The sequence below is a fragment of the Takifugu flavidus genome, chromosome 3, assembly GCF_003711565.1.
Source record: "Takifugu flavidus isolate HTHZ2018 chromosome 3, ASM371156v2, whole genome shotgun sequence".
NCBI lineage: Eukaryota > Metazoa > Chordata > Actinopteri > Tetraodontiformes > Tetraodontidae > Takifugu > Takifugu flavidus.
The window spans coordinates 9098331-9126074 of NC_079522.1; the positions used below are offsets into that span (position 1 = coordinate 9098331).

At 52.7% G+C, this 27744-nt stretch overlaps 1 protein-coding gene and 1 long non-coding RNA gene across 2 annotated transcripts in view; both read left to right on the forward strand.

Annotated features, from left to right (window-relative positions):
* The first annotated feature begins 636 nt into the window (after nt 1–636).
* The window catches only part of sorcs2 (sortilin-related VPS10 domain containing receptor 2), a 51601-nt gene continuing 24493 nt past the window's right edge, over nt 637–27744 (forward strand). Inside the window, exons 1-3 of the mRNA XM_057027321.1 lie at nt 637–1048; nt 15507–15574; nt 19492–19591. Of these exons, the coding sequence (XP_056883301.1) occupies nt 725–1048; nt 15507–15574; nt 19492–19591 (492 nt within the window). The 5' untranslated portion in view covers nt 637–724. The remainder of the gene's footprint in view (nt 1049–15506; nt 15575–19491; nt 19592–27744) is intronic.
* LOC130522688 (uncharacterized) lies at nt 7215–11464 on the forward strand. Its single transcript, XR_008949677.1, has 2 exons — nt 7215–7610; nt 7948–11464. It is a non-coding gene; the product is annotated as an uncharacterized LOC130522688 (long non-coding RNA).

Here is a 27744-nt window from a genome sequence, read left to right on the forward strand (position 1 = left end):
GGATGAACTGATGTGATGTAACACAGCGGTTGGGGCTAGCCCTGTCCAAGGTTGAAGGTCAGAGGTCACTTGACCTTTGTCTTTAGAATGAGAACATCAGCACTCATTACGACTCCTTCATCACTCCTCTTCCTCAGTACTGCTGCATGTTTGCTACCGCAGGACGTAATCCGCAGAGTGGCTCAGATTACGTCGAATGTAGAAGAATCCCGTAATGTCCGGTCAATCTGTGTTACGTCACTAATGCTGTTAAATCATTGCACGTTCATGCGTTTTGCTGGTGAAAAGTATCAAAAGTTGAGCCGATTGACGCGCATTGCGGACGCGGAACGGCTCCTGTCCATCTTTAATGATTCTCGCAGAAGGACTCACGAAGTTATTTATTTGTTTGGGTGTTTTTAGGGCATTTAATAAAACTGCGGCGCTGCGAGCGCGCACCAGCAGGTGGCGCCGCCGCGCCGCCTGGAGGAGTCCGTTTGGCACCGAGACGCGTCCACGTTGTTCCTTCTCTCCCTCTCTCTCCTTCTCTCCCTCTCTCTCCTTCTCTCCCTCTCTTTCGGCCTCTCTCTCCCTATCTGCCCCCTCTCCCCGTCTCTCTCTCTCTCCCTCTCTCTCTCTGCCCCCCCACCCCCACCCCCCCCCTCGGTGAACACCCATCTATCTTCCAGCAGCATCAGCGTCTCTCATCAGTCTCCGCCACAGCAGCGCTCCGTCGGCGGAAGCCATGGCCCCCCTGCGCCCCCACAGCTCGCTCTCCGCCGGCGCGGCGCACGTCTGCGTCTTTCTGCTGACCGCCTCGACCTGGATGACACGGCCGGGTCCCGTCCGAGGTGGCGGCGGGGTGGTTCGCGTGGAGCACCGCGGGTTTGGTGGAAGAGGCTTTCCGACGGACGCTGACGAGGACGCGTCGGCCGCGGGGAGCTCTCCCCGCTTCCGGAGAGCTCTGTCCCGGGAAAAACAAATGTCCCTGCTCAGCAGTTCCTTCGTGCTCAAAGGGGATGCGACCCACAACCAGGCGATGGTCCACTGGACGGGAGCCAACAGCAGCGTGAGTAGCTCCTTCTTCCAGCTGATGCACGCAACATCCCCGGCTTTGTTACACCCCCACCGTCCTCACATGGGGCTGCACCGTGAGGGGCTTCCGCACTCAAAGAGGGAGGGGTTTCGTGCGTCCAGGTGGTCCAGGTGGACGCGGGGGTGGGGCCACGCCCATCGTCTTTGGACTATGGTTGGTAAAGGAACTTTGAGGTGCGTCTGGATGCAGGTGTGAGGGCGGAGAAGCACACAGGTGTAGGGAGAGGACAGGCGGCTCTCTCCTCTCTGCTGGGAACAGCGGAACAAGAACGGGCTTTGTCCCCCGCTGAGGGACGGCGGGGGGCGTTTGGTGGGGACATCGCTGCCATCAGAACCCACACAGATGTTCCAGTCAGTCCAAATACGCCGACACGTGTTTCAGCTGCCACCGAGTTTCAGCAGTTGCCTTTAAATGTAGCAGAAGATTAAGGCTGAAATTGTTCCACGCCGCTACAGCTCCAGGCCCGTTCTTCTGAGGCTCTGAAGGGAGTCCAGAAAGTTCTTTTTTATTGTTGTGCTGCCTTTCCTGAGGGAAAATGAGTGTGTGTGTGTGTGTGTGTGTGTGTGTGTGTGTGCTGCATAAATTCAGCTACTCTGACTGTAAAAATGATTGAAATGGTTTGAAAGATCCGTATGTGATCACAGCCCGGCGGACATAAACAAATATTCCTAATGTTCCATCCGGGGCTTCGGGTCCTCTGAAGACGTCAGGGGAACGGAAGTCAGAGTCCAGCCGCTTGTGTGTGTGTAACCTCGCCGTCCGTGACGGACCCGTCGCGTGTTCTTTGTAATTTCATCTGTTGTCAAGGTTACTGAGCGTGACGCTGGCACACGTGTGTGTGTGTGTGTGTGTGTGTGTGTGTGTGTGAGAGAGACACACACAATATTGCTACTTTTCCTCCACTATCTGCTTAGACTCGACACGGTCCCGGGTGGAGGCGTTCCCACCAGAGGTCCGAGGGCCGACCCGGTACTTTTGAAAGCAGCTGCTCTGCTGGGGTTCCGAGCGTGCTGAGTGCTGTTACGTTAGCGGCGGCCTGTTAATGCTCTGATTTGGCGGCATCGATGAGAGCAGCGGATTATAGAAAGCTCAAATCTGCCATTTTTGAAGGCCCACAGCAGCGAGGCCGCACGCTTCTTTATTCTCCAAACTAGACGAATAAAGGCTACGAGTCATACGACCCCCCCCCACACACACACACCTTTTTTTGTGACTTCCAGTATTTTTATGGTACTTATTCAATTCATGGTGAGCTCACATTGAACAACCAAATATATTCAGACAGTAACTTTGTTTATTTTCCAGTCTTTCTACGTCTGGGATTTTGCCCATGTTAAAGGGTGTAAAATACTCACTGGATCACGATCTTTTGTGTGAAGACTCTAGTGGGAACGGAACCAACAGTACAAGTTGGGTTTACTGCTAACGGTGTCACAAGAGCCTCCGACCGCCACGTTATGCAGGCCCCGCCCACTTCAAAGAGGCACCACGGTTATGGAAGCCCAATGCGGCTGTACCGTACCATGAAAGCAGCTAAAGTGTGTGTGTGTGTGTGTGTGTGTGTGTGTGTGTGTGTGTGTGTGTGTGAGAGAGAGAGAGAGTGTGTGTGCTGTGAGGGGAAGTAATGGTTTCAGTGGAGTTTGGTACACCTGAGTCCTCTCTGTCCTTCTCTAGGACATTGTGTCAGGACAGCGTGTCCCCCTGCTGGGAGGACAGAACACAGCAAGTTCTCCTACACGTGCCATCGAAGTCAGACTTCACATGTCACATCGTGCATAATTTATGCAACCGGACTTTCTGTCTACAAAGCAGTAGCCAGATTATGGGTGGAGTCAAGCCCCCCCCCCCCACACACACACACACACACGCTGTCTTACTTGGTTGTTGTTGGGCCGTACCAGTTGACCGTTTACATCACACCACAACACTCTATAAAGAAGTTAGACCTTAAAATATCGAGTTCTCCGCATCGTTCCCGTCATACTTGGCCATACTGGGTCACCTCCGTCTGCTGTTTGTAAAGGTTTGTAAAGGTTTGTAAAGGTTTGTAAAGGTTCTGTTTCCAGGTCAGTGAAATAGTCGCGCTACGGCATCGACGTGCAGGTTGCAGCCGAGCCACCGCAGGAATTTGGTTCCCTTCTGTGCATGTAAACAGTGAAAATGTGCCCACGCACGCACGGGTTTAACTTTCAAAATAAAACCATGCGGGTTGAGATCAAACATGGGCTTATCTATTATTCATGAGCTGCTCCCAGCGCCTGCACCCATGGGAGACAGATGTTGCTGTCAACCGTCATCTTTGCTCCTCACCGTTGCTCCCAAACACACATCGACACGACAGCGACGCCTTCAGGTGCTCCTGAGGCAACGGCCTGGTGCGCTCAAATTAGTTTACACGAACACACACTGTGTTGCACTGCAGGTGTGTGTCTGCACATTGGCCATGTGTGGCCATTATCAGTGTGTGTGTGTGTGTGTGTGTGTGCGTGTGTGTGTGTGTGCAACATGGCCGCCTTTGGTTTCTACCCAGTCTGGAATTAGCCTGCTAGCTGAAAGGTTGGTGGAAGTTGGATTTAGAGTTGACTGATGATGAAGATCAATAGATCAGCAGTACCTGAAGTTCTTTGTCCACCTCATCTTTTGTCTCCTCAACCATCTTGTCTCTAATTGTCTCTGTCATTGTGGACGTGAGGTTGACAGAGATGATGGACACGAAGTTGGCAGAGATGATGGACGTGAAGTTGACAGAGATGATGGACGTAAAGTTGACAGAGATGATGGACGTAAAGTTGACAGAAATGATGGACGTGAAGTTGGCAGAGATGATGGACATGAAGTTGACAGAGATGATGGACGTAAAGTTGACAGAAATGATGGACGTGAAGTTGGCAGAGATGATGGACGTAAAGTTGACAGAAATGATGGACGTGAAGTTGGCAGAGATGATGGACGTGAAGTTGGCAGAGATGACAGAGATGATGACGTGAAGTTGACAGAGATGATGGACGTGAAGTTGACAAATGATGGACGTGAAGTTGGCAGAGATGATGGACGTGAAGTTGGCAGAGATGATGGACGTAAAGTTGACAGAGATGATGGATGTAAAGTTGACAAATGATGGACGTGAAGTTGGCAGAGTTGATGGACGTGAGGTTGACAGAGTGGACGTGAGGTTGACAGAGATGATGGACGTGAGGTTGACAGACATGATGGACATGAGGTTGACGGAGTTGATGGACGTGAGGTTGACAGAGTTGATGGACGTGAGGTTGACAGAGTGGACGTGAGGTTGACAGAGTTGATGGACGTGAGGTTGACAGAGTTGATGGACGTGAGGTTGACAGAGTTGATGGACGTGAGGTTGACAGAGATGATGGACGTGAGGTTGATGGAGTTGATGGACGTGAGGTTGACAGAGTTGATGGACGTGAGGTTGACAGAGTTGATGGACGTGAGGTTGACAGAGTGGACGTGAGGTTGACAGAGATGATGGACGTGAGGTTGACAGACATGATGGACGTGAGGTTGACAGAGTTGATGGACGTGAGGTTGACAGTGATGATGGACGTGAGGTTGACAGAGTTGATGGACGTGAGGTTGACAGACATGATGGACGTGAGGTGACAGAGAGTTGATGGACGTGAGGTTGACAGACATGATGGACGTGAGGTTGACAGAGATGATGGACGTGAGGTTGACAGACATGATGGACATGTGAGGGAAGTGAGGTTGACAGAGTTGATGGACGTGAGGTTGACAGAGTGATGGACGTGAGGTTGACAGTGATGATGGACGTGAGGTTGACAGAGTTGATGGACGTGAGGTTGACAGAGTTGATGGACGTGAGGTTGACAGACATGATGGACGTGAGGTTGACAGTGATAGTCGTGACTCCTGCTGATGGTCATTAAAGCTCTAGTGGGGGGGGGCGGGGGGGGGGGGGCGTGGCCTGGATCGGGCACCCGGGGGCCAACCTCTGGGTTACATCCCACCAGGAAGTTCCTCCCTGTGGTTCTCCGTTCTCAGATGTGCTGCTACCGCTTCTGTCCACGTGGTCTCCTCTTCCTCCTGCTCCTCTTCCTCATCAGCCCACAGCCCGGGGCTAGAGGGGGCGGAGCTGTGGGTGGCTCCTCAGCCACACCCCAGATGGTCGTCGCTGGTCCACCAGGAGGAAAAATGAGGAAAGAACCGATTTGACTGGGAAGTTCTCCAGAATTCCGACACAAATGGGAGGTCCCTCTCGAACCAGACTGTCCATCATTCCCTTTCAGCAGCTAATACGCTAACATACCGCAGTTGTTTCTGCTTTGATGATCAAAGGAGTGATTAGCTAGCGTTGTGTCGGGGGAGGCGTGCTGACTGGCGCCTCACCGACAGCGCGGGGGAGCAGCTGTTGTGGGTGCGTGATGACCCGGGGGGGCGACGGGATCAGTGGTGACCTTTAACGGAGACGCCCAGGAACGTGACACCCTGGCGTTCAGTCGGGGTGGGCGGAGCCTGATCCGCCGCAGGTTTGACCCACGTGTCTCTGGCTGATGGTCAAGTTTCTGCCGAGTCACATTTCCAACCCGCCAACGTGAGCGTCCGTCCCTTCGGGGCGAACGTGTCGGGGCGCGTGTGAACTCTGACCTCTGACCTCCCCCCTGAACGCGCTGTAAAAACGCGCGTGTCATGATCGATCCATTTAGTTCCAGTGCAAACGGATATGGACGCCTCATTTTCACCTGGACACGTAAACGGGGCCTAAATGCGGGTCAAAGGTCACGGGCAGCAGCTGGTCTCCCGGCAGCCGCTCGGCCATCTTGTCCTCTCACACCTGTAATTAACCTGCGACCCCGAGGTCACCGCTAATAAAACAGGGCTACGATGGCACCTGCGAGGGTGGAGGCGAGACACGGCGAAAGGCTGACCTTTGACCTCCGCTGGGCCCTAACCGCAGGTGGCGCCCTCGGGGTTCCTCACTGGAATGCGAAGCTACGTTGCCTGATCAGAACTTCTGCCGTTTTATTCCCAGCCAACCGACGAGAGGTGAGAAATCGCTTCTGCGTCGCCATGGAAACCAAGATCCTGCTGGTTTTATTGGCATTTGGAAGCGGCGCGGCGTCCAGCAGCTAACGCCGAATAATCAGAGCAACGGCGTGGCGGCAAAACTTCCCCGTTCCCCCGGATCGGCTGTGGATGTGCGTGCTGGCGGTAGGCGTGTGCCCGCGGGGGAGGGGGTCACCTGACCCGTCTCTAGAGGTCCAGGCAGCCGGGTTCTGTTGTCACCTGATCCAAATGCTCCACCAGACCTTTGATGAACAAAGAGATACCTGCGTCCAGTTCAGATTACCCAGAATGCCTCATTAATGAGCAGGGCGTGATCAGGTGACATCCTAGCTGGTTAGCATGAGCTACACTGTTGCGTCACACCTGTATAAGCACGTCTGTCCACCTGTGTCCACCCTGTCCACCAGCAGTGGAGAGAATTAAGGGAGTTAAAGGGACAACGAGCCAAATGTGTCGCTTTTAGATCGAAGGAATTCAAGGAATACATGTGAAGATCCAGCCGGCGTTCACGTACGTTCACGTATGTTCACGTATGTTCATGTATGTTCACCTCCTCCCTCCTCTCGGAGCCCTCAGCCCCCTCCCCCCCCTCCACCCCCCCCCCCCCCCCCCCCCCCCACCCTGAAGAAACAACAGTATTTGTTAGAAGTTACCAAGCTAGCGGTGAAAAGCTGCTAACGGTGACACGCTAAACTAGCAGCATGAAGGTGACTTTACGGAGAAAAGGGCGTCGACATCTTGCCTGCGGCATCGTAACGCGATGAGTTCTGTGCGTTTTGTGGACACGTGTGAGATCTTTGGACTCTTGTGGTTCCACAGAGGGAAAACGTGTTAATAAACCATGTGAATGCTTTAATGAGGGCGTCCTCCTCCCAACATAAGGGCTGATTTTCAACATTACGGATTCCATAAATTATGAAAAAACCTCTGGTTCCATCACATAGCAGCCGTGCGTCTCTCACCCCCCACCCGTCCCCCGTCCACCCGTCCCCCCCCACCCGTCCCCTGTCCAGATTAGTTCATCATAGAGCAGCAGGACACTGCGCCGTTTTCTATGCAGCCTCATAAACACGTGAGAGGATTCTTAAGCTGCTGCCAAACTAGCGCCCCCTGCTGGGGGCGGTGTCACGCTGGTGTTGCTGCGTCAGGGCAGCCAGCCAGGAAACGCTGTCTTGCCACGCTGTTCACAACCATAAAGACTAAAATGGCTTAACCTAGCGCGGCGGCTAATGAAGTGCTCTCATTGTCTCTGCGCCTTCAAAAATGTGACACTGCGGCTGCTTAGAACAGGACCACCGTAGACCAGGCTGCCAAAAACCAGCCTGCTATTTGAGAAGCATTTAGAGTTGGGGGGGCGGCAGGTGGCACCGGGCCAGTCCTACAGAGCCTGAAGGTCTGAAGGAACAAACATGTTGGAAGGAGGAAGAGGCTGCCAGCTTGTTACTAGCTTGCTGGTATTGTGTGCAGGTCCCAGAGGCGAGCACAGGTAAACACTGGACTGTGGTCATGCTAACTGTGGACCCAAAGAGGGCTGCTAATGCTAGCTGTAGATGCACAGAGGGCTGCTAATGCTAGCTGTAGACTCATGGAGGGCTGCTAATGCTATCTGTGGACATACAGAGGGCTGCTAATGCTATCTGTGGACATACAGAGGGCTGCTAATGCTGTCTGTGGACATACACAGGGCTGCTAATGCTATCTGTGGACATACAGAGGGCTGCTAATGCTATCTGTGGTATGAAGCGTGTGTCAAACATTTCCACTCTGCTGTCTTAATTAGCATGTACTTCCTCTTTCTGTGGTCACGGCGCCTCCCCTCTCAGACCGCACATACCACCGATGGACTGGCGGCAGACGGATCCTGGGAGTACTGGAACTGGAGGAATGCTGAAAATGGTGGACCAGCCGTCCCACAAGGGTTCTGGCTGAACACAGCTGGACATTCTTTCAACCAAATATAATCCAGCACAGCTACCGTTGAACATTCGTGATACTGTTTATAATCCAGGCGTCAGCTAATGTACCCTAGACTCTCGCTTCAAGGCAGAGCTTGTGTCTATTTTAGCAGCAGGAGAATGCATGTGTGTGTGTGTGTGTGTGTGTGTGTTGTGTGTGTGTGTGTGTGTGTGTGTGTGTGTGTGTGTGTGAGTGTGTGAGAGAGAGAGAATTTGATTCTGGAGCTGAATCTGCCATCGTCCCATCAAACTGACGTTGTTGAAACTAAGAGTTGTGTGCGAGCCCTGGTCAGACTGTTACCGTGGTTACGCCGTGACTCCTAGCAGGTTGTCTGTGTGTGTGTGTGTTATTGATTCGGACGTGAGCTCCTCACACTCGAGTGCCTCAGCCTGCAGACCTCCACAAGGTCAAACGTGGCCACAAAACACGTCAACAGTGAGGAGTTGTTTTCAGCTCCTCTTTTCCTCATGTTCAATTCCCTTTTTAATGGGGAGGTTCGAGCCCCCCCCCCATTAATAATGTATACGGCTCACATGGAAGTCCGATCAGGGCGGGTCTGATTAATAATGGAACAGCTCTTTAATTTCACAGCACTCATCTCCAGTTTGGTCCTCCTTGTCTTTCACCTCCAACCTCTGTGGTCTTTGTTCTCTTTGTTCTTCTCTGGCTCCGCCTCTTGAGGGCTTCGTCATAACTTTCCTTTCATCCTGTCGCTGAGGATGAAAATACCAGTAAAACAACAGAAAATTATCAGTAAATTACCAGTAAAATATTAGTAAAATATCAATAAAACAATAAAATCTCAGGTAGGAGGGGCTCAAACCTCTTTAAAGGACTTTAATTGTGGCAACCACTGGCCGTGACGGCTAACGTAGCTCACATTGCTAAAATGGATGTCACAAATAACTCTTTAGCTTCAAAACACGAGCTTTGTTCTCCCTGGGGTGATGTCACAGCTATGGTTCCAGTAATACCACTGGTCTGTGCCCTCCACAGTTTTAGCTAACTTAGCTAACTAACTGTTTTAGCTAACTAGTTTCATCACTGTAGCCTTACCTTCCAGACATACATAAACAGCGTCGTCTGTTTGGTGGTTTATTGTGGATGTTAAGATTTTAAAATCTCTCCCGTTGGATCAGTTAGTATAACCATAGATGACATCGTCGGCATGGAAACGACTTTTTCCGTGGCCAAATCCCGTCTACCTCCCACCTACAGTCGTGACATCACCTGACACCAGCACCAGTATGTGCTGAATCTCCTGAACCGCATATGAAGACATGAATCATAAAGTCTTGCTGCTCTTGTTGAAAAGCTAGCAATGTATGCTAGCCGGTGGCTACACCCCTCCTCCTGACAGAGGGGGCGGGGCTAACATGTGACTGCTTCGTTAGCAGCTGCTCCCATATCCGCCGCTAACGCAGTAGCACTTCCTGGCGCGGAGGAGGCTCTGATCGACTGAGGGGGTGACGGAGGGCTGGCGAAGGTGGGAGGGGGTGTTTGCACAGTGGGCTGGAAGACCGGTTTCTGAATGGTGGGGGGGGGGGCATCCTGTCAAAGTTTAATAACAGCAGCACGGTGAACGCTAAGACACACACAGTACACACACACATGCAGAATGATGGATTTGCTCACCTGTGTGTGTGTGTGTGTGTGTGTGTGTGTGTGTGTGTGTGTGTGTGTGTGATGCACAGATGAGGAGGGGCGGAGTCTGGAGGAGGAGCAGGAAGTTAGAGTAATGAAAGGGCAGCGGAGGAAATTAGCATGTGTGAAGGAACAAGGCGACGTTCTCACAGCCGTTATTAAAGAACGATTGTTGCTCTTCAGATGTTGACGGATGTTCACGTTGTTGTGTGAGTCGGGCCTCCAGAAATAGATCGGCTGGAGCCTTGAAAAGGACCCGAGCCCGGCACCGGCACCGGCGGACTCATTATTAAAATCATTGCTAGCTGAAACATGTAGCGACGACGGGGAAATGCTCGGAAACATTGAAGAGCAGTGATGAAACATGAAGAGCAGGATGGACCTTCTAGCTGATCGATCGATTGATTGATTTGCCTCGTGTGCTGTCAGCTTAACCGCCGGGGTGTAGCTGCTTTGATGTCAGCATTAAAAGGAAATGTCCTGGCGTTCTGCCTCCTGTCATGTGACCTGACGGCCGTTCTCTGTCCGCTCAGGTGAGGCGGATGTACGGGCGGATTTGTGGAGCTCCAGTTTTTCCAGTTGGTTAACGTTAGCATTGTGTTTAGGAGGGAGGTGAAATGGAGGGTGGCTCCTGTGGGAGAGCCCAACAAAAGCTTTGCACTCCCTCTAAATGATTCATGGCTGCACCGTTGCCGTGGCAGCGAACGCCACGCTTGGCCCCGTCTGGCCCAACATTAGCCTCGGCCGGCGCTCCGACCGGACGCGGCTGCTGGATCCAGTCAGGTGCGAGATGAAGTGACCTGACCTGAGAGGCGGAGGAGCTGGACTGAATCTGAGAGGGTCTTAGTGTCCTCCTGTCCTGAGGACGGGGGACGATGAGCGCCCTGAGTGCGGCCGGTTGCTCCGCCCACCTCCCACGAGCACTCCAAGGCGTCTCCGCACACCTTAAACCCTCGATCCGCCTGGACAAGGGTTTCATCTAAACCTGCCAGTCTGAGAGGTCAGACGTCAGCGTGGAGCCGTCTGAGCGCTGTTACACTGCTGCACAGCCCAAGCTGCAGGAAGAGCCTGTGTGTGTGTGTGTCTGCGGCTGTGTGTGTGTGAGTGTTTGTGTTTGTGTGCGTGCTGCGTTTATTAGTCATTGTAACCTTCAGCTGCTGCTTAGCCAATTGAAATGGGCCACTTTTTTCCCTCCTTTCTTTCACTTGTTTTTCTGTGTGTGTGTGTGTGTGTGTGTGTGTGTGCACTCGTGTGGGGGTTTGAGATGTGACAGAAATTGTGGATGTTAAGACGCTCTCTCCCTTTGTCGCTCTCTCTCGTTGTGTCTCTCTCCCTTCTCTCTCTCTCTCTGTCTGTGGGTGTCTCTCTGCCAGAGGTGTGTTCAAGGTCATGGGAGATTGGAGGTGCGGAGGTGATGCTCATATCTTTGTCTGGATGTTGATGTTGGGAGCCAGGGCAGCTCTTAGTGACTGTCCCAGTGTTGACTGGACACCAGTCCGGTACCGTGCTGGTCCGAACTCGGACGGGTAGATAAATAATAAACAAAGCTTGTTGTTTATGTGCTTCTGTGTTCTTTGTCAACATTTGCCTCTGTGTTCTTTCCTCTAAATGTGCTGTGAGGCGCGTAGAACCGCAGGAAAGTGACGTGTTCCCTGACCCGTTAGCACCCCGTGTTGCAGGTTCTTCTGGACCCACTGTTGCTTTTTGTTTTTAAATAAAAATTTTATCACTAAAAAAAAACTTCGGTTTTTCCACCGACTTGCAGGTGCAAAACCGTCCTGGTTACCTAGTTACTGACCACGAGTGTGTGTGTGTGAGTGTCTCGTGTGTGTGTGTGTGTGGTGTGTGTGTGTGTGTGTGTGTGTGTGTGTGTGTGTGGTGCGTGCCTGGCCTCTGGAAGTGTCAGATTAGTGGATTAGAGGAGAGTGGGCCCCCAGCAGGGTTTGGGAGGGTTTCACTACTGTCTTCAGTTCAACCACCTTCTCACATTTTTGTCTCTTTCGAACATTTAGTTTAGCTAAATCTCCCGATGAAGCTAAAGCTAATCCGTAGCATTAAGCTACAGGCAGCTGATGCTAACAGGTTTATCTGCCGCAGGATTTTTCTCCTGTTTTAAATGAATAAAACAGAAAGTCCAACTGTCACTCTGGACGATGTTCTCCTGCTGACCTCGACCCCCTGACCCCCCGAGGAGAGCCGCCGGGCGGCGTTTTATCATGATTGACAGTGGTGACGGTTGCTATGGCGGCGCTAACGGAACCATATCATCATGTCAGACCCGTGGCCAGACGGATGAATAAAGTCCGTTGCGAGCTGATGGGGCCTCTGTCAGGCTAACGTTAGCGGACCGTCACGGTTCTCCATCACTGGTGGTGGTGATGAAGATCCTGACAGTGTGTGGCTCACGGGTTCTGTTGGGCGGTATGGATCTGGGGCGCTGATTCACACATGTAAATGTGTGAATCCTTTATGTTTATTTGCTGCAGCCTCCTGGGGGGTGATGGGGGGGGGGGCATTTTCCCCACCGTCGCACCGTCTGTTGTTTGTGACAGAAGCAGGTTCGAGCGCTCGTGAACACGCGTGTGCGGTGCACGGGAGAACAAAGACAGACGCTGGCAGACACGTATGAATATTTTTAGCGCTCGGTAGGCAGAACCTGCCTCAGAACCTGTCCTGACAAACAAAGACACCCCCCCCCCCAAACATCCCCCCACCCACAGCATCCACAGCCCACTGGCATGTTTATGGATGAGATGTCGTGCATGGCAAAGCACAGCGACAGGTCCCGCCCACACCCTCATAAATACCCCCCCCCCCCCAGCCATCTGCAGGTCTGACACCCCCGTACAACCTCTTGACTGGGGCAGCATTGAAAGTTGCCCCGGCGTCGTGTTGCCATGTGGTTCGTTGGCAGAAACCAGCAGGAGCCCGACAACATGTGTAAAATACGGTTGGACTGCCATGTTTGGGTGTGTGTGTGTGTGTGTGGGGGGGGTTCTGCTGCAGGTTCACAGAGGTTCCCCTCGCTGCTGGGTTTGGATGAGGCGTGACACCTCCGTCCTGGCCCGGGGGCTCTCTTATACCACCGTGGAACATGAAATCACTCTGCAATCTTTTGGTGGTGGGCGGGGTCTGTGGCCATGTGGGCGGGGCCACTTCTGATTTACATCTATTCTAAACGTGACCTTTGCTCCAGTTTCAAGTTTGCTTGAGCGTGTGTTCTTTCGGGGTCCAAAGGGAGCAGCCAATCTGGCGTGGCCAAGACTAGTTCTGACACCATGTCTGGTTCTGAAACCAGGTCTGGTTCTGAAACCAGGTCTGGTTCTGAAAGGTTAGGTGACTTTGAATGACAGCTGTTCCTCAGCTACATCAGCGTCCAGTAGCTTCAAGCTAACAGAACACTGAGAGGAGGTGGGGGGGTGGGGGCGCAGACAGCCACCGACAGGATCATGATATCGTCATGGCGACAGCTGTTCTGAGGCTCAGAGCAGCTGTTTCCATCAGATGAAGCTGGAACCTGGTTTCCTCCACGTTCTGACGGTTGGAATGAAGACGAGCAGAAACGTAACCAGCTTTACGTGAAGACGCTAAACGAACGCGTGCGTCCAAATGACAGCGAGACGGTGACGAGCAGCGACCAGGAACCTTCTGGTGACTGAAACCCAAGAGTGTCGGATGTGCAGCCACGAGCACGTGTCTGCTGTAGCACGACAGACGATGCTTTTAGCACCTCACGGCGCGACCACGGCGCTCAGACGAGGTGCGAGCGCTAGCATCCGTTCAGCGAGGCACCGGACCTGTGGAGAACGTGGATCCTGAGAACCTGTGGATCTTCACCTCCTGGAGGAGATGAGGAGCACGAGGAGCCTGTCAAAACAGCGTGTTCTTCTGATGCTTTGGTGGCACGTGTCTAATATCTGGAAGCTTCTATGAAAGTTCCTCTCCTGAGGTTGGGTTCCTCTGGAAGACCAGAGGAGGTTCAGCGAGGTCGTGTCCAGCCTCGAGTCACCTTGTGTTTGTGAGCCGTGCCGATCAATGATGATCAATGATCGGAGGATCCATCAGGACGTTCTCCTCTTTTCCCTCTCATAGTTTCCTCTTCCTTCCTCTCTCTGTTCTGATCTTTGTCTCCTGATCACCTCCTCCCTCCCACAGCTCTGCATTATCTAAAGACCTCCACCTCCTTCTTCTGGAGCATCTGTCCATCACGTTCTCTGAGCCTCCACAGGGGCCCAAGATGGCGCCCGGTTGCAGCTGGAGCCCAGAACCTTCGCCGTCCCTCGTCTCCTCCGTTCCTGGAAGCCAGGCTGCCAGTTTCATCAGAGCACAATTACAGCAATTTCTTTGACAGGCAGAACAGTCGGAAAAAGAAACAAAAGTGATTGAAGGAAGAGCGGAGACGGAGGGGGAGAGAGAGAGAGACGGGAAGGAAGCGGGAGAAGGTCCCACAACGTCCTCCATCATTCTGATGACTGCGACATTCTGTGCTTTGATTCTTAAAGTATCAACTTTAAAAGAAGGAGGAGAAGTAGAAGAATCCTTTCTTTGTGCCTCGGAGGGGAAATGAGTGTCTGTGAGCGTCAGACAGGATTAGTTCCTTTGGTTCCTCCCAGCAGGAGATGATTGCTGCTTAGTCACGTGTTATGGGACTTTAATGGAGGCGTTCTGCTCTGTAATTACCATGTAATTACAGGGGAATCATACAGTAACCAACACTGAGCTAGGTTACGCAGGGGGCGGGGTTAGCGAGGGGGGCGTGGCCACCGCCGGAGCCATCGGGAAGAGCGAGCATCTCTGGGACGCCTTGAAGACGTCCTCGTGGAATCCACTCGCTCATGTTCTGGGACGGAGTCCAGAGTTCAGGGAACAACAAATGCTCCCCTTTGTCCTCGGGGAACACGGCTCTTTGTGGGAACACAGGAGACCAGAATGAGGTCCTCTGTCTGATGGTGGATTCTTCAGGCGTGTGGTCTGTGTCCGGCCTGAGGGAAGACCTTGGGGGGGGGCGTCACGCACTGGAACTGACGGTTCTCACTCCCCAGATGAATGACTGCCTTCTCTGTTCCCTCTTTCTTCGCTCCCTCCGAACCGGCGGCTGGCCGCGCACAGGGGCATGATGGGAACGTCTGGGGCCAGGCGGCAGCTGTCCCGTCAGAGATCGGGGTCCTTGACTCTCTCAATGAGGTCTCTTATAGTTCACCAGCAGGTTCTGACCACCCGGCTGCTCCCCAACCACAAAAGACTTGTTTTCCTGCCGCTGACAAACAGGAAACCCACAGAGAACCATCATGTGGTCAGCGAGGTGGAGAACATGCTCCTCAAGTCCACCAGGACCAGGGTTCCACCCACTGTACAGAGACAGACATGGATTGTTGTGGAATTTTCTGCTCTGCTAGATGAGTGCAGAACCGGTTCCACCCTGAGAACCATCTGCTCTGGTCTGTAGGCCCGTAGATGGCAGCTCTTCCTCAGGTTGGTGGACTGGTTTCATCAGGTTTGGTTTAGTCCAGGTCCATGTGCAGTCATCTCCTGGAGAATGTTCTCCTGTACCCACGTGTTTCACCAGAACCTCCAGGTTCAAACACCCACATTTATTATCTAAAAAATCATTCTGGGCTGGACCTCTCTGGTCCCCCTAGTCCCGGCAGATCCAGCTGTGTGTCCGAACCCGGTCACATGACTAATGAGCGGGGGAAGTAGGCGTGGTTACAAAAACGACCACTTGGACACTGGTATCTGTCTCCGATGTTTGACGGGGTTTCTGTCCTTTCTTGTGTTCCAGGTTATCCTGATCCTGACCAAGTACTACCATGCTGAATCCACCAAAGTCCTGGAGAGCTCCCTGTGGAGGTATGCCACACTCAGGGCCACACCCAGGGCCACACCCAGGGCCACACCCAGGGCCACACCCAGGGCCACACCCAGGGCCACACTCAGGGCCACTCAGGGCCACACTCAGGGCCACACTCAGGGCCACTCAGGGCCATGCCCACAACCACGCCCAGGGCCACACTTAGGGCCACACTCAGGGCCACACTCAGGGCCACTCAGGGCCACACTCAGGGCCACACTCAGGGCCGCTCAGGGCCACACTCAGGGCCACACTCAGGGCCACACTCAGGGCCGCTCAGGGCCGCTCAGGGCCACACTTAGGGCCACACTCAGGGCCGCTCAGGGCCACACTTAGGGCCACACTCAGGGCCGCTCAGGGCCACACTCAGGGCCACACTCAGGGCCGCTCAGGGCCACACTCAGGGCCACACTCAGGGCCACACTCAGGGCCGCTCAGGGCCACACTCAGGGCCACTCAGGGCCACTCAGGGCCACACTCAGGGCCGCTCAGGGCCACACTCAGGGCCACACTCAGGGCCACCCAGGGCCACACTCAGGGCCACTCAGGGCCACACTCAGGGCCACACTCAGGGCCACCCAGGGCCACACTCAGGGCCACACTCAGGGCCACACTCAGGGCCACACTCAGGGCCACACTCAGGGCCACTCAGGGCCACTCAGGGCCACCCAGGGCCACACTCAGGGCCACTCAGGGCCACACTCAGGGCCACACTCAGGGCCACACCCAGGCATCTGAATGACAAAGGCTTTTAAACAGGAAGTGCTAGCAAAGCCGTCTCTCTGAGGTCCTCCTGTCTTCACGTCCCTGGTCCTGGTCCTGGTCCCGGTCCTGGACTGGGACTGGGACTGGTCCCTGCCAGATGAGGGCAGATGAAGGTGCTGTGGAACCTGCCAGCGTGAGGAAGCTACAGTCAGAACCCCTCAGATGGTGATGACGAGGGTGGTGGTGGGGGGGTCTGTGGGGAGCAGGAGATTAATCAAGATTAATCACAGCACAGCTTAAAGGAGCTTTGCTCCAAGTTCCACTTTGTCGTCTCGTTGGAATTTGTTCCTCGTCCACGTTTACGTCCAATAGTGATGACAGAATATTGGACGGGAGCAGGTCCTGCTGAGACAGGTCCCATCACCAGGGGAGGAGCCTTGGCCTGTCCCCCTGGACTCCTGCCGCTCGCAAACCCAAGAATAAAAACGGAAAAAGGCAACAAAAGTGGGAAGCTGAGCTTGGACGCTGAGTCGGCGCGAGCGTGTGTTTGCGGCCCGTCAGCGCGTCACTGTTGTGTGAACGCGCGCACGTGTTGGTGTGTTCTTGGCGTGTGTGTGGCTACACGCGTGGGAGCCATTTTCTGAGCGAGTCCATCTGCTCGTCCATCTGGAAGACATTAACCAATCCCTCCATCATGGAGTCTAAACGGGAACAGCTGGAAGACGGATGTGGAGCTTCTGCACTGGCTGAGACACACCTGTAGACGTCCTGTCCTGTCCTGTCCTGTCCTGTCCTGTCCTGTCCTGTCCTGTCCTGTCCTGTCCTGTCCTGTCCTGTCCTGTCCTCCTCCAGCCTTCCTGCTCGCTCTCTCCTCATCTCCAAGGTCAACGGCTGTCACCAGGGCAACCAGGCTCCCCTCAACGCCACATCACCATGATGGAGGCTGCCGGAGCTAGTTCTGGATCCAACCCACGAGGAGGTCCTACACTGTGTGTGTGTGTGTGGGGGGGGGAGGGTGTGTGTGTGTATGTGAGTGAGTGAGTGTGTGTGTGTGTGTGTGTGGGGGGGGTGAGTGAGTGAGTGAGTGAGTGAGTGAGTGAGTGAGTGTGTGTGTGTGTGTGTGGGGGGGTGTGAGTGAGTGAGTGAGTGTGTGTGTGTGTGTGTGTGTGTGTGTGTGTGAGTGAGTGAGTGAGTGTGTGTGTGAGTGAGTGTGTGTGTGGTGTGTGTGTGTGTGTGTGTGTGTGTGCGTGAGTGAGTGTGTGTGTGTGTGGTGTGTGTGTGTGTGTGTGTGAGTGAGTGTGTGTGTGTGTGTGTGAGTGTGTGTGTGTGTGTGTGTGTGTGTGTGTGCGTGTGTGTGTGTGTTGTGTGTGTGTGTGGTGTGTGTGTGTGTGTGTGAGTGTGTGTGTGGTGACAGTGAATTAGCTTTTTAAAGAAATATTTCCTTCTCATCATTTCATTTAAACAGAAGCTTCAGATCTGAACTCATCAGATCAGGTTTGAGGGTGAGAGGAAGATCACAGCTGGTTGAGTTCTGCAGGATCCTCATGTTCCTCAGCAGAGGAGGATGTTCTCTCTCCTCTGTTCTCTCCTCTCACTTCCTCTCAGGCATAATTAAGGTTCTTGAGTGGGGTTCTATGTTCTCAACACAGTTCCTGGTGCAGGAATGTTCTTCCACTGGTTCCCTTTTTGAAGCCCACCTTGTTGCCTCAGCGTGCTCCTGGAACAAAGGTGGGAGTCGTTTGGGTGGTGGGGGAATGTGATCCCTGTTCGGAATGTTGTCCTCAGCTCATCAGACGCTTGAAGCTCCTTTGATTATTCTAGTTTTTGCTAATTGATCCTGGTGGGAGATCCTGGTGGGAGATCCTGGTGGGAGATCCTGGTGGGAGGAGCGTGTGGCTACTGGGCTGGATCGGTCCAGGAGTCTTTCTTCATGAGTCCAGCGGATCTGGTTTGAAGCTGCCGAGCAAAGCTCGGGGGAGGACAGGAACTCCCTTTAGGAACCTCCCACAGAGGAGGAGGTCAGCTTTTCTGCTCTGAGGAGAACCGTTCCTGGGAGAGCCTCAGTGAGCGGGAACGCTGCGTCCTGGACGACGATCCGCTAACAGAGAAGCTTTAGCCGATCGCCGCTGAGGCGTGAGCAACCACAGCTGAGCCGTTCCTGCATGTGCTGCCACGCATCCTGAAGCCGCCCCCCCGCCCCCCCCACCCCCGACTGGCTCTCACCGTCCTGCCGCAGACGCCACTTCCTGTCGTTGGATCGGATCGCCGTCCTGATCCTGGTTGCTAACGTGCGAAGTGCAGGAGCTTCAAACCAAAGGCTCCTCTGGTGTCCCGTTAGCCCTTTGCTTGGCCGTGACGCCTGTTGCTAGCACGTCTGCTTGTTTCCATGGACGCAGCGTCGGCTCAGATGGATTCTGCTGAACACCTCGAACGGGTTAATCTGTTAGCGCGTCCCCTGTCGCGACCGCACGACAGCGGGCCTTTTCTGGCCCGAGGTCGTCGTTAGCGCTGAGTATCAACAGAGACGGTGGGAGGACTCTCAGTAGCATCTTTGCTAGCTCCGCCTGCTGGTTCTGCTCACTCCCTGAGCTTCCGTACCAACCGGACCCACCATCCTGGTCACGCTAAGATGCTGCTAACTCCAGATCAGTCTGCACTGGTGCTGAAGCTTCATCAGACTTGTCTGCAGGGGTCACAGAGGTCACGGAGGAGGAGGAGGAGACCTCTCGTATCTTCACCCAGGCTGACACTGTCGGGTATAAAAGCGCAACGTTAGCAGCAACGTCGGTGCTGCTGAATTGGAGATTGTTGGACCAAAATCTGAGAAAAAAAACTCCACGAGCCGATGAGCTGTAAAGGTTGATAATGTAAAACTCCGTGAACTTTACTGGAAACCAGTGATTCGTCCCGGAGCAGCAGTGAAACACTCGGGATGCCGATGAGCAGGTCACATGACACGTCTGATCCAATCACGTCGTCAGGAGCTGGCAGCAGCCAACGAGCCTCAAGTTCCCGCCCACTCTTCTTCCACGTTTGCTCGCTCGCGCACAGGAAGCAACCGTGATTGGATGTGACGGCAGGAGAAACAGCTTAGCGTCCGTTTATCACATGACACGGGGGCCAGCGGCGGCGGCGGCGGCGGCGGCCACACGCTGAGCACGGAGGCAACAAGTTCCTCCATCGGTGATTGGCTCTTTCTGTCTGCTTTCAGGTCAGCTGACTACGGCTCCACCTACACCAAAGTCAACCTGCTGCCAGGAACCACCATCGTGGTCACCAGCTTCTACATCTGCCCGACCAATAAGAAGAAGGTAAGAGGGAAGCGTTGGCTGCGTCACCGTGGATACGGGCCTGCGGCCGGCACACGTCCTCCCACGTCCTCGCCCCTCCCTCCACCTCCTCTCTCCTTCGCCTCACCCGCCCCTCATTAACCTCCCTCTTCAAATGTCGAGTTATGTCGGCGACCGTCATGTGACCGTCCCACGCGTGGCGCAGTTCCTCGGTAGGCTGCACAAATCTGACAGCTGATAGGCTGGGAGCAGAGGGGGCGGAGCCAGGGAGCAACGCTCAGACACGACCTCATTCCAAACCACGGAGGTCCGTCCAGCCACAGGGCTCCTCAGCACACACACACACACACACACACACACACACACACACACACACACACACACACACCCACACACACACAGTGTCCACTAACATTTAATGGCACGCCAGTGGAGTCACTTTAAGTTCCCTCAGGGACGGAGAGAAGGACGGGTGAAAAGAGCGAGTGTTGAGAGAGAAGGATGAATACACACCTGCAGGCCCACACAGGTGTGTGTGTGTGTGTGTGTGTGTGTGTGTGTGTGTGTGTGCTGCACATTCAAACACACACTTGATCTCTCTGGTCAGTGATCGCAGGGAAGGGGCGGGGCTTCTGTATGAGGGGCTGCTGGAATAAATGGGGCTGAGTGAGAGCTGCGTCTTCAGACAGGATCACCCCCCCCACACACACACACACACACACACACACTCATGCCTCCATTACAGAGGGGCTGCCAAGAACCCTCCACACACTGGACTGTCCATAAAGCTGTAAACACAATCAGAGCTCCAGCAGGTTCGGATTTCAGGGACCAGCGGAGGTCAGGCTGTCCAGTCTGAGCTCAACATAAACTCAGCATCGCTCTTTAGTTCGTTAGCTTAGCTGCTGATAATGGCGGTCAGACAATCATGGAGAAGATGATGATGATAAAGAAGATGATGAAGCTGCTGCCAGTGGCGAGGTGGCGGTGATGATGATGATGTTTTGCTGAGAACACTGAGATAATCAGATTCTGGTTAGAAGGTTTAGCTTGTTGGTGTCACAAGTTTTTGGTTGGAGGAATGTCAGCGCTACAGCAGAAGCTACGGCTATGCTAACGTATCGCCCACGTAGCTTCTCCTATCATGTAGTCCGTCATTTCACAAATGTGGGAGTTGCCTTCCAGAAACAAAAGAACATGCTAACGGACATAGAGGAGCTAGCTAGGAGAATCAGTGATAAAAACCTGGTCTTGGGCTGATAAGAACCGACTGACAGTCAGCGATTTAAGCAATTATATTTGGTGGCGTGTCGCCGGGGGTGGTTCCACTGCAGAGGTCATGATCTAGCCTGTTGTGTCGGCAGTAGAACCTCTGAGCACGCCGACATTTCTAAAAGCTTCAGGAAGATGAATTATTAAAAGAGCTGTTCTACAGTTGCTCCGAGGTCTTCATCCCGTTGACGTTCCTGCACTCAGGCGGAGGATCTTTGCAGGTCCAGGTCCCGGCCTTCAGCCTCTCTCTGACCGGACCGATGTGGAACGTTACCTTCTGAAGTTGTGGCCTGAGGTTCTAACGGTGTCGTTGTGTCGCGCCTGAAGTCTTTGAAGAAGTTTAACGTTTCTTTGTTTAATATTATATTATTTATTTTAACATTTGTTTAAAAATCAATTTGATGCTAAAGTTCATTTGGGTGGTGCTGAAACAGCTGAAGCGGAGGCGCGCGAATTAGCACGATGCGTTAGCTTGACCTTCCTCCTTTAAATATGTGTGTTGCTAACGTACTGTTGAGTCATCAGCAACATTAACACAGCAGCTGGGACCAGTAGAAGCTAAGCTAACAGACCCGAAAACAAACCGGCAGAAAAAACTGCCTGGATGCTAATCAGACCTCCGTGTTCAGGAATTCATGTATGTGATTTTAATCACGCCTGCTGTGACTGGGGGCAGAATATGGCAGGAAGTCAAAGGCTGGCGCCGTAGCTAAAGTGACAGCAGTAGTACAGCGACAGTGCGCTACCTCAGAACCATGGGGGATCGGGCCGATGACAGATTGGTGTTTCCACCTCCTGAAAGCGTCCCTCCGTCCCAGAGTGGACCTGGAGACGTTCCCTGCACCTGTGCGTCTCAGACCCCGCTAATGCTGTTAGCTTAGCCTTTCACTGCCCACTCTCATTCTCAAACACACACACACACACACACACACACACACACACGGTTCTTTGTGTCTTTTCCCCTCTGCACCTCAGCTGGATCGTGTGAAGGAGGAGGGGGAGAAGAATGGAGGGAGGAAGGTGGTGGGAGAGGTGATGAAAGCCTGGATGGAAACTGGAAAATTGATTTCTTTTCTTCTTCTGGGGTTCTTGTGCGAGCTGCATGAATATAAATGGGTGAATTCTGCAGGTGATGGTCGCTGTGACAGTCGGGGGCAGACAGGAAGTAGTCGGAGCGCTGCTCTGGAGCACCCTGGCAGGGCTGGAGAGCAGGGACCTTCATCCCCTCTGTCCTTCTACAGAGATGGATCCACCCGACAGGTTCTTGGGGTTGATCCCCACCCCCCCTCCAGTGACCCACTAAAGCTTTTAAGCCCCCAGTTTACCAGGCGACGGCTGTCTGGTTCAGTCGTCTCATCGGGCTCCGTCACTTTTGTCAGATGTTCCACTGGAGTTTCTGCCGGACCTGGGAGGATTCTGAGGTCTGCAGACCACACGGAGCTGCTGCTCCTCTGGCAGGATGGAGGGATGATGGATGATGCAATGAAGGAAGAATAAACACGTGGCGGAGGAGGCAGACGGAGCACGCTGCCACAGAAACGTTACCTTCGCCATCATGAGCTCGTTGTGAGGGAGATTGATGGAGGCGAGCTGGAAGAATCGGGTTCCAGGGAGGCGGCGGAGCTGCAGCTGTGGCGGAGCAGCGCAGGAGAGCAGCAGCCTCATTACTCTGCTTAAACTTCAGCCGCTGAAGCTCAGCTCATTTGTTTCCTGGCGGTTTAAACGGCGTCTCAGAGGTTCTGATCTCTGCGCCTCCGCAGCGTTAATTGAATCAGATGATAAACAGCACCAGACATTGTGTGTGTGTGTGTGTGTGTGAGTGTGTGTGAGTGTGTGTGTGTGTGTGTGTGTGTGGTGTGTGTGTGTGTGTGTGTGTGAGTGTGTGTGTGTGCTGGGCAGAGTCTCATTCCCTGGAGACTGAAAAGGTTTGAACATGAATTAACATATAGGCAGCTCATCTCGCTTTCTTCCGCCCAGCTGGGTCTGAGTTTGTGGAGATGACCAGCTCCTCCAGCTCCTTCAGCTCCTCCAGCTCCTTGAGCTCCTTGAGCTCCTTGAGCTCCTCCAGCTCCTCGAGCTCCTTGAGCTCCTCCAGCTCCTTGAGCTCCTCCAGCTCCTCCAGCTCCTTGAGCTCCTCCAGCTCCTCCAGCTCCTCCAGCTCCTTGAGCTCCTCCAGCTCCTCCAGCTCCTTGAGCTCCTCCAGCTCCTCCATCTTCCGTCCCCCCTCTAAAGACCACATTTCTGTTCATGATGTGTGAGTAGGAACACAGCAGCAGAGGAGCAGCTGCTGGTTGGGGTCTGTTGTCCTGGAGCTGCTGAGGCCCTCAGCAGACCACCAGCTGACTCATGGTCACGCTCGCTGCGTGTGCAGTGCTACACACATGCTAACAGGGCTAGGCTAACAGGGCTAGGCTAACAGGGCTAGGCTAACAGGGCTAGGCTAACAGGGCTAGGCCGGCTTTCATTCCTTGTTTGAGTGCAGTAAAGATGAGCTGCAGATACACAAACGCTCACTGTGGTCAAGGTTTCCCTGAAGCCCCGCCCACCCGTTTGCCTCCAGTGCTGCGAGGCCGTGTCACCTGTGGAAGCCGCTGACACGCTCCCGGATTAGCACCCAGCCGGTGTTGACACGTGCGTCCACGAAGCTTCTCATCAGGCAGTGTGTTGGACGCCTCCCCAGCTCCGCTGTTTCTGCCCTTTGATGTCAGCATCAGGTCCACGTCCCTGAACCGTGCCCACACGCCTCGACTGGGAGCTGATTTAGCCTCACGTTAGCCTCCGTGTTTGGACACAAACAGCAGGAGGCCCATTTAACGACGCTGAGCACCAAGTGTGTGTTTTCGTGTGTGTGTGTGGTGTGTGTGTGTGTGAATAACAGCAGCTTTTTAATGGTGTCGGGTCCGATCGGTGAGTGTGAACAACAGAGGGATTCGACCAACAAACTGGCAACAGAGCAGCTCACGCTTGTTTTCCCGAACTTCCAGCTTCCCGTGGGCTCCCGTATGTCAGCAGGCGCTGGCGACCCCACGCCGTGCACGCCAGATTGGTTACGTTAGCGATGCTAACCCTTTAACAAAGTCAACATGTGCGATTGTCTGTTGTCACGTCAGCCGACTGGAGGCGGCGTTGACGCACTCTCGCCAGATATTCCCGCTAAAGTTTGGAATGCTACTGACGGCCTCAGACGTCTGTCAGAGGGGTGGGACGCTGAGACGGACAAGCGGGATGCAGCTGTAGAACACGACGGAACGCCGTTGAAGAGCGCTCATTAGGCCGAACCCACGCAGCCTTAATTATTTCTGTTTTGAGCCGCTCGCTCTGACTCCCGATGTGCTTCTCAGCAGCTCATGTGTGTTTTCTCTGGTGAAAAGGTCACCGCTTCCCAATTAAAGCCATTCTCCCGACGCACGGCCGCCTGCCTGGAGGCACGTTCCAACCGGAGCGCCCCTCCCCCAGCCGGGAACTGTGTCCGCTTTGTTCTGGGAACATTTTCGCTAACAGCAACCAAAAGGAGAATTCTTACACAGTTTCAGCGTTATTGCTGCTGGAAACACTTTGGCTGTGTCGCCATGGTAACGCTGCAGTGGCGCTCCGAGGATGAACCTAAACATCTACATATTAAAGCCAGATTATGAGATCAAAGCACAGTCAATCTCTGCTTTCGCTTTGATCCCAAGTCATTTATGGGAGAAATTTCGGTTGTTTTTTTCCATCAGTTTCCTGCCTGCTGCTGATCAATAACTGATCGGCTGATGGTCCTCGCATCCGACGGCGTCCGTTGGAGCGTGTGGCTGCATAAGCAGACCGGAATCTTAGAGCGAACATTTAAAAGTCTGTCCTCAGGACGCCGCCAACGCTGTTGGCCTCAAACCGCGAAAATAAACTAGCAACAGTTGAAGTACGCGCAGATATGCTGGTGACCTGCAGCTCCGTCCTCCCTCACTCAGGTCACATGACTCATTTTCATGTATTTACATTTGATTAGTCGCTCTGCTGTCTCACTATATCAGTTAATCATGGATAATTAACTCCTGTGTAATTAACGCTTTGCACGGCTCCGCCCACCTGCGCCACAGGCTGCGAAGTGATTGGTGGGGGCGTGCCTGTCGGGGTCAGGTGGTTATTCATGTAGCTCTGGACCTTCAGAGTCATGACGCAGCAGCATTTAGCTAGTTTCCACGGTGATGAGTTATGGAACCCTCAGCAGAACTCTTCGAGAGAGGTTCTGTACAGGTGGCACCCACAGCTACGTTGCTACGTCTTGTTCTCATTAGAGAAACCCTGCGGAAGTTCGAACAAACAACATTCTCCTCAAACTCCAGAGCAACAGCAGGAACTTGAGGAAGAAAAGGAAACATAAGCTAAGAAATGACCAAAGAGGAAGAAATGGAACCAGGAACTGTTGGCTGTTAGCACGCCGAGGCAGTCGCTATTCAGGCGGGGTTAGCATGTCAGCTAAACTAATGTTAAACATTAGGAGAAGATGCTCAGATGTCATCTGAGGAGACATAATCCCGACTGTAGACGATCAAATCCATCTAAGACGGACTTTTCAGGCCCACCTAAACTAGGCTAGCATCAAATCTCAGATGAGTACTGGCTGAAGACCACGTAACTCAGATCACATCAGATTAAATTAGACCAGATTAGGTTTCTATGCCTTCTCTCATTTTAATGAGGAACACTCAGGGTGAGCACTCAGGTGTGACACGTGTAACCACTCTGCTTTCACCTCCTGGTAGCAGGGCAGGAAGACAAGGTGTCATCCGAGAGCCATAAATGTAGAGATGATTTAGGTCTAAACCGCTTGGAGTCGTGACAGGAAGTGAGGAAGCGTGTTCCCTTCATCTTTCAGCTGTGAGGAACATCAACACTTTGGTGTGGGCTTTTGAGGCCAAGTGGAGGTCGTGTTCTCCTCAATATTTCAGCAGAAGCGAACGTCTGAGTGCTAAAGTGTCAGGAGCAGAGGCAGAGGAAGGAGGCTGAAGGTGAAGCCGATGCTGACCTCCACCTGAACTGTCCAAGCTAAGCCCTTTCCCTGTATCCATGACAACAAACCAATCCATTTCAGGAGGATTCACCTCTTCTAGCAGGCAGAACCTCATAAATCATCAATGTTTTCCTTGTTGGTGTCGCTGTTTTATATTATTATTGTCATTATTGGTGTGATCATTGTTGTGGTCTCATGCAGCTGATTCTCACCCCTCTGGCCACGCCTCTTCAAACCTTCAGGGTCAGGTTGAAGAGAGCGCTGCTGATAAAAAGAGAGAGAAAGGTCAAAAGCTCAGTTTTATTGAGGAAAAAAAAAAAAGAAAACCCGTAATGGCAGAACTCACAGATAGAAAAAAGAGAGCTTCTTTATTCCTCCTATAGCTTCTGTACAAACCTGGAGGGCTTCCTACAGCTCTGTCACACACACACACACACACACACACACGCACACACACACACACACACACGCACACACACACACACACACACGCACACACACGCACACACACACACGCACACACACGCACACACACACGCACATACACACACACACACGCACACACGCACACACACACGCACATACACACACGCACACACGCACACACACACCACACACACACACGCACACACACACACACACGCAGGACTGTAGCAGCACGAAGATAAATTTCACAGCCACAGCGACACAGTAATCACTGACTCCAGAAGTGACACTTTCATCTCTGCTAATTACCTAATAAATTACTGATAAAATATTGACTGTGTGTGTGTGTGTGTGTGTACATGAGGGTCTATTTGTGTCTTTTATCCACTTATTTATTTCAAATCTTAATTGTTGAGAATTTCAGATTTTTAAATTCTGAGACTGAAGAGACGAGAATATTTTAATGATCACAACAGTTTGAGGAGATGATGGTGATGATGATGATGGTGATGTGATGATGATGATGATGATGATGGTGATGATGGTGATGATGATGATGCTGATGGTGATGATGGTGATGATGATGATGCTGATGGTGATGATGATAATGATGATGGTGATGATGATGATGATGATGATGATGATGGTGATGATAATGATGATGGTGATGATGATGGTGATGATAATGATGATGGTGATGATGATAATGATGATGGTGATGATGATGATGATGATGATGCTGATGGTGATGATGATGTTGCTGATGGTGATGATAATGATGATGATAATGATGATGGTGGTGATGGTGATGATAATGGTGATGATAATGATGATGATGATGGTGATGATGATGATGTTGTGATGATGATGGTGATGGTGATGATGATGAGGGTGGTGATGGTGATGCTGATGATGATGGTGATGATGGTGATGATGATGGTGATGATGATGATGACGGTGATGATGGTGATGATGATGGTGATGATGATGATGCTGATGATGATGATGATGATGGTGATGATGATGATGATGATGATGACGGTGATGATGGTGATGACGATGATGATGGTGATGATGATGTTGCTGATGCTGATGATGACGGTGATGATGATGTTGCTGGTGATGATGATGACGGTGATGATGGTGATGCTGATGATGATGATGACGGTGATGATGGTGATGACGATGATGATGGTGATGATGATGTTGCTGGTGATGATGATGATGACGGTGATGATGATGTTGCTGGTGATGATGATGATGGTGATGATGGTGATGATGATGATGATGGTGATGATGATGATGATGATGATAATGATGATGCTGATGATGATGATGATGGTGATGATGATAATGATGATGGTGATGATGATGATGATGTGATGGTGATGATGATGAGGATGATGGTGATGATGGTGATGATGATGATGATGGTGATGATGGTGATGATGGTGATGATGATGATGATGACGGTGATGATGGTGAT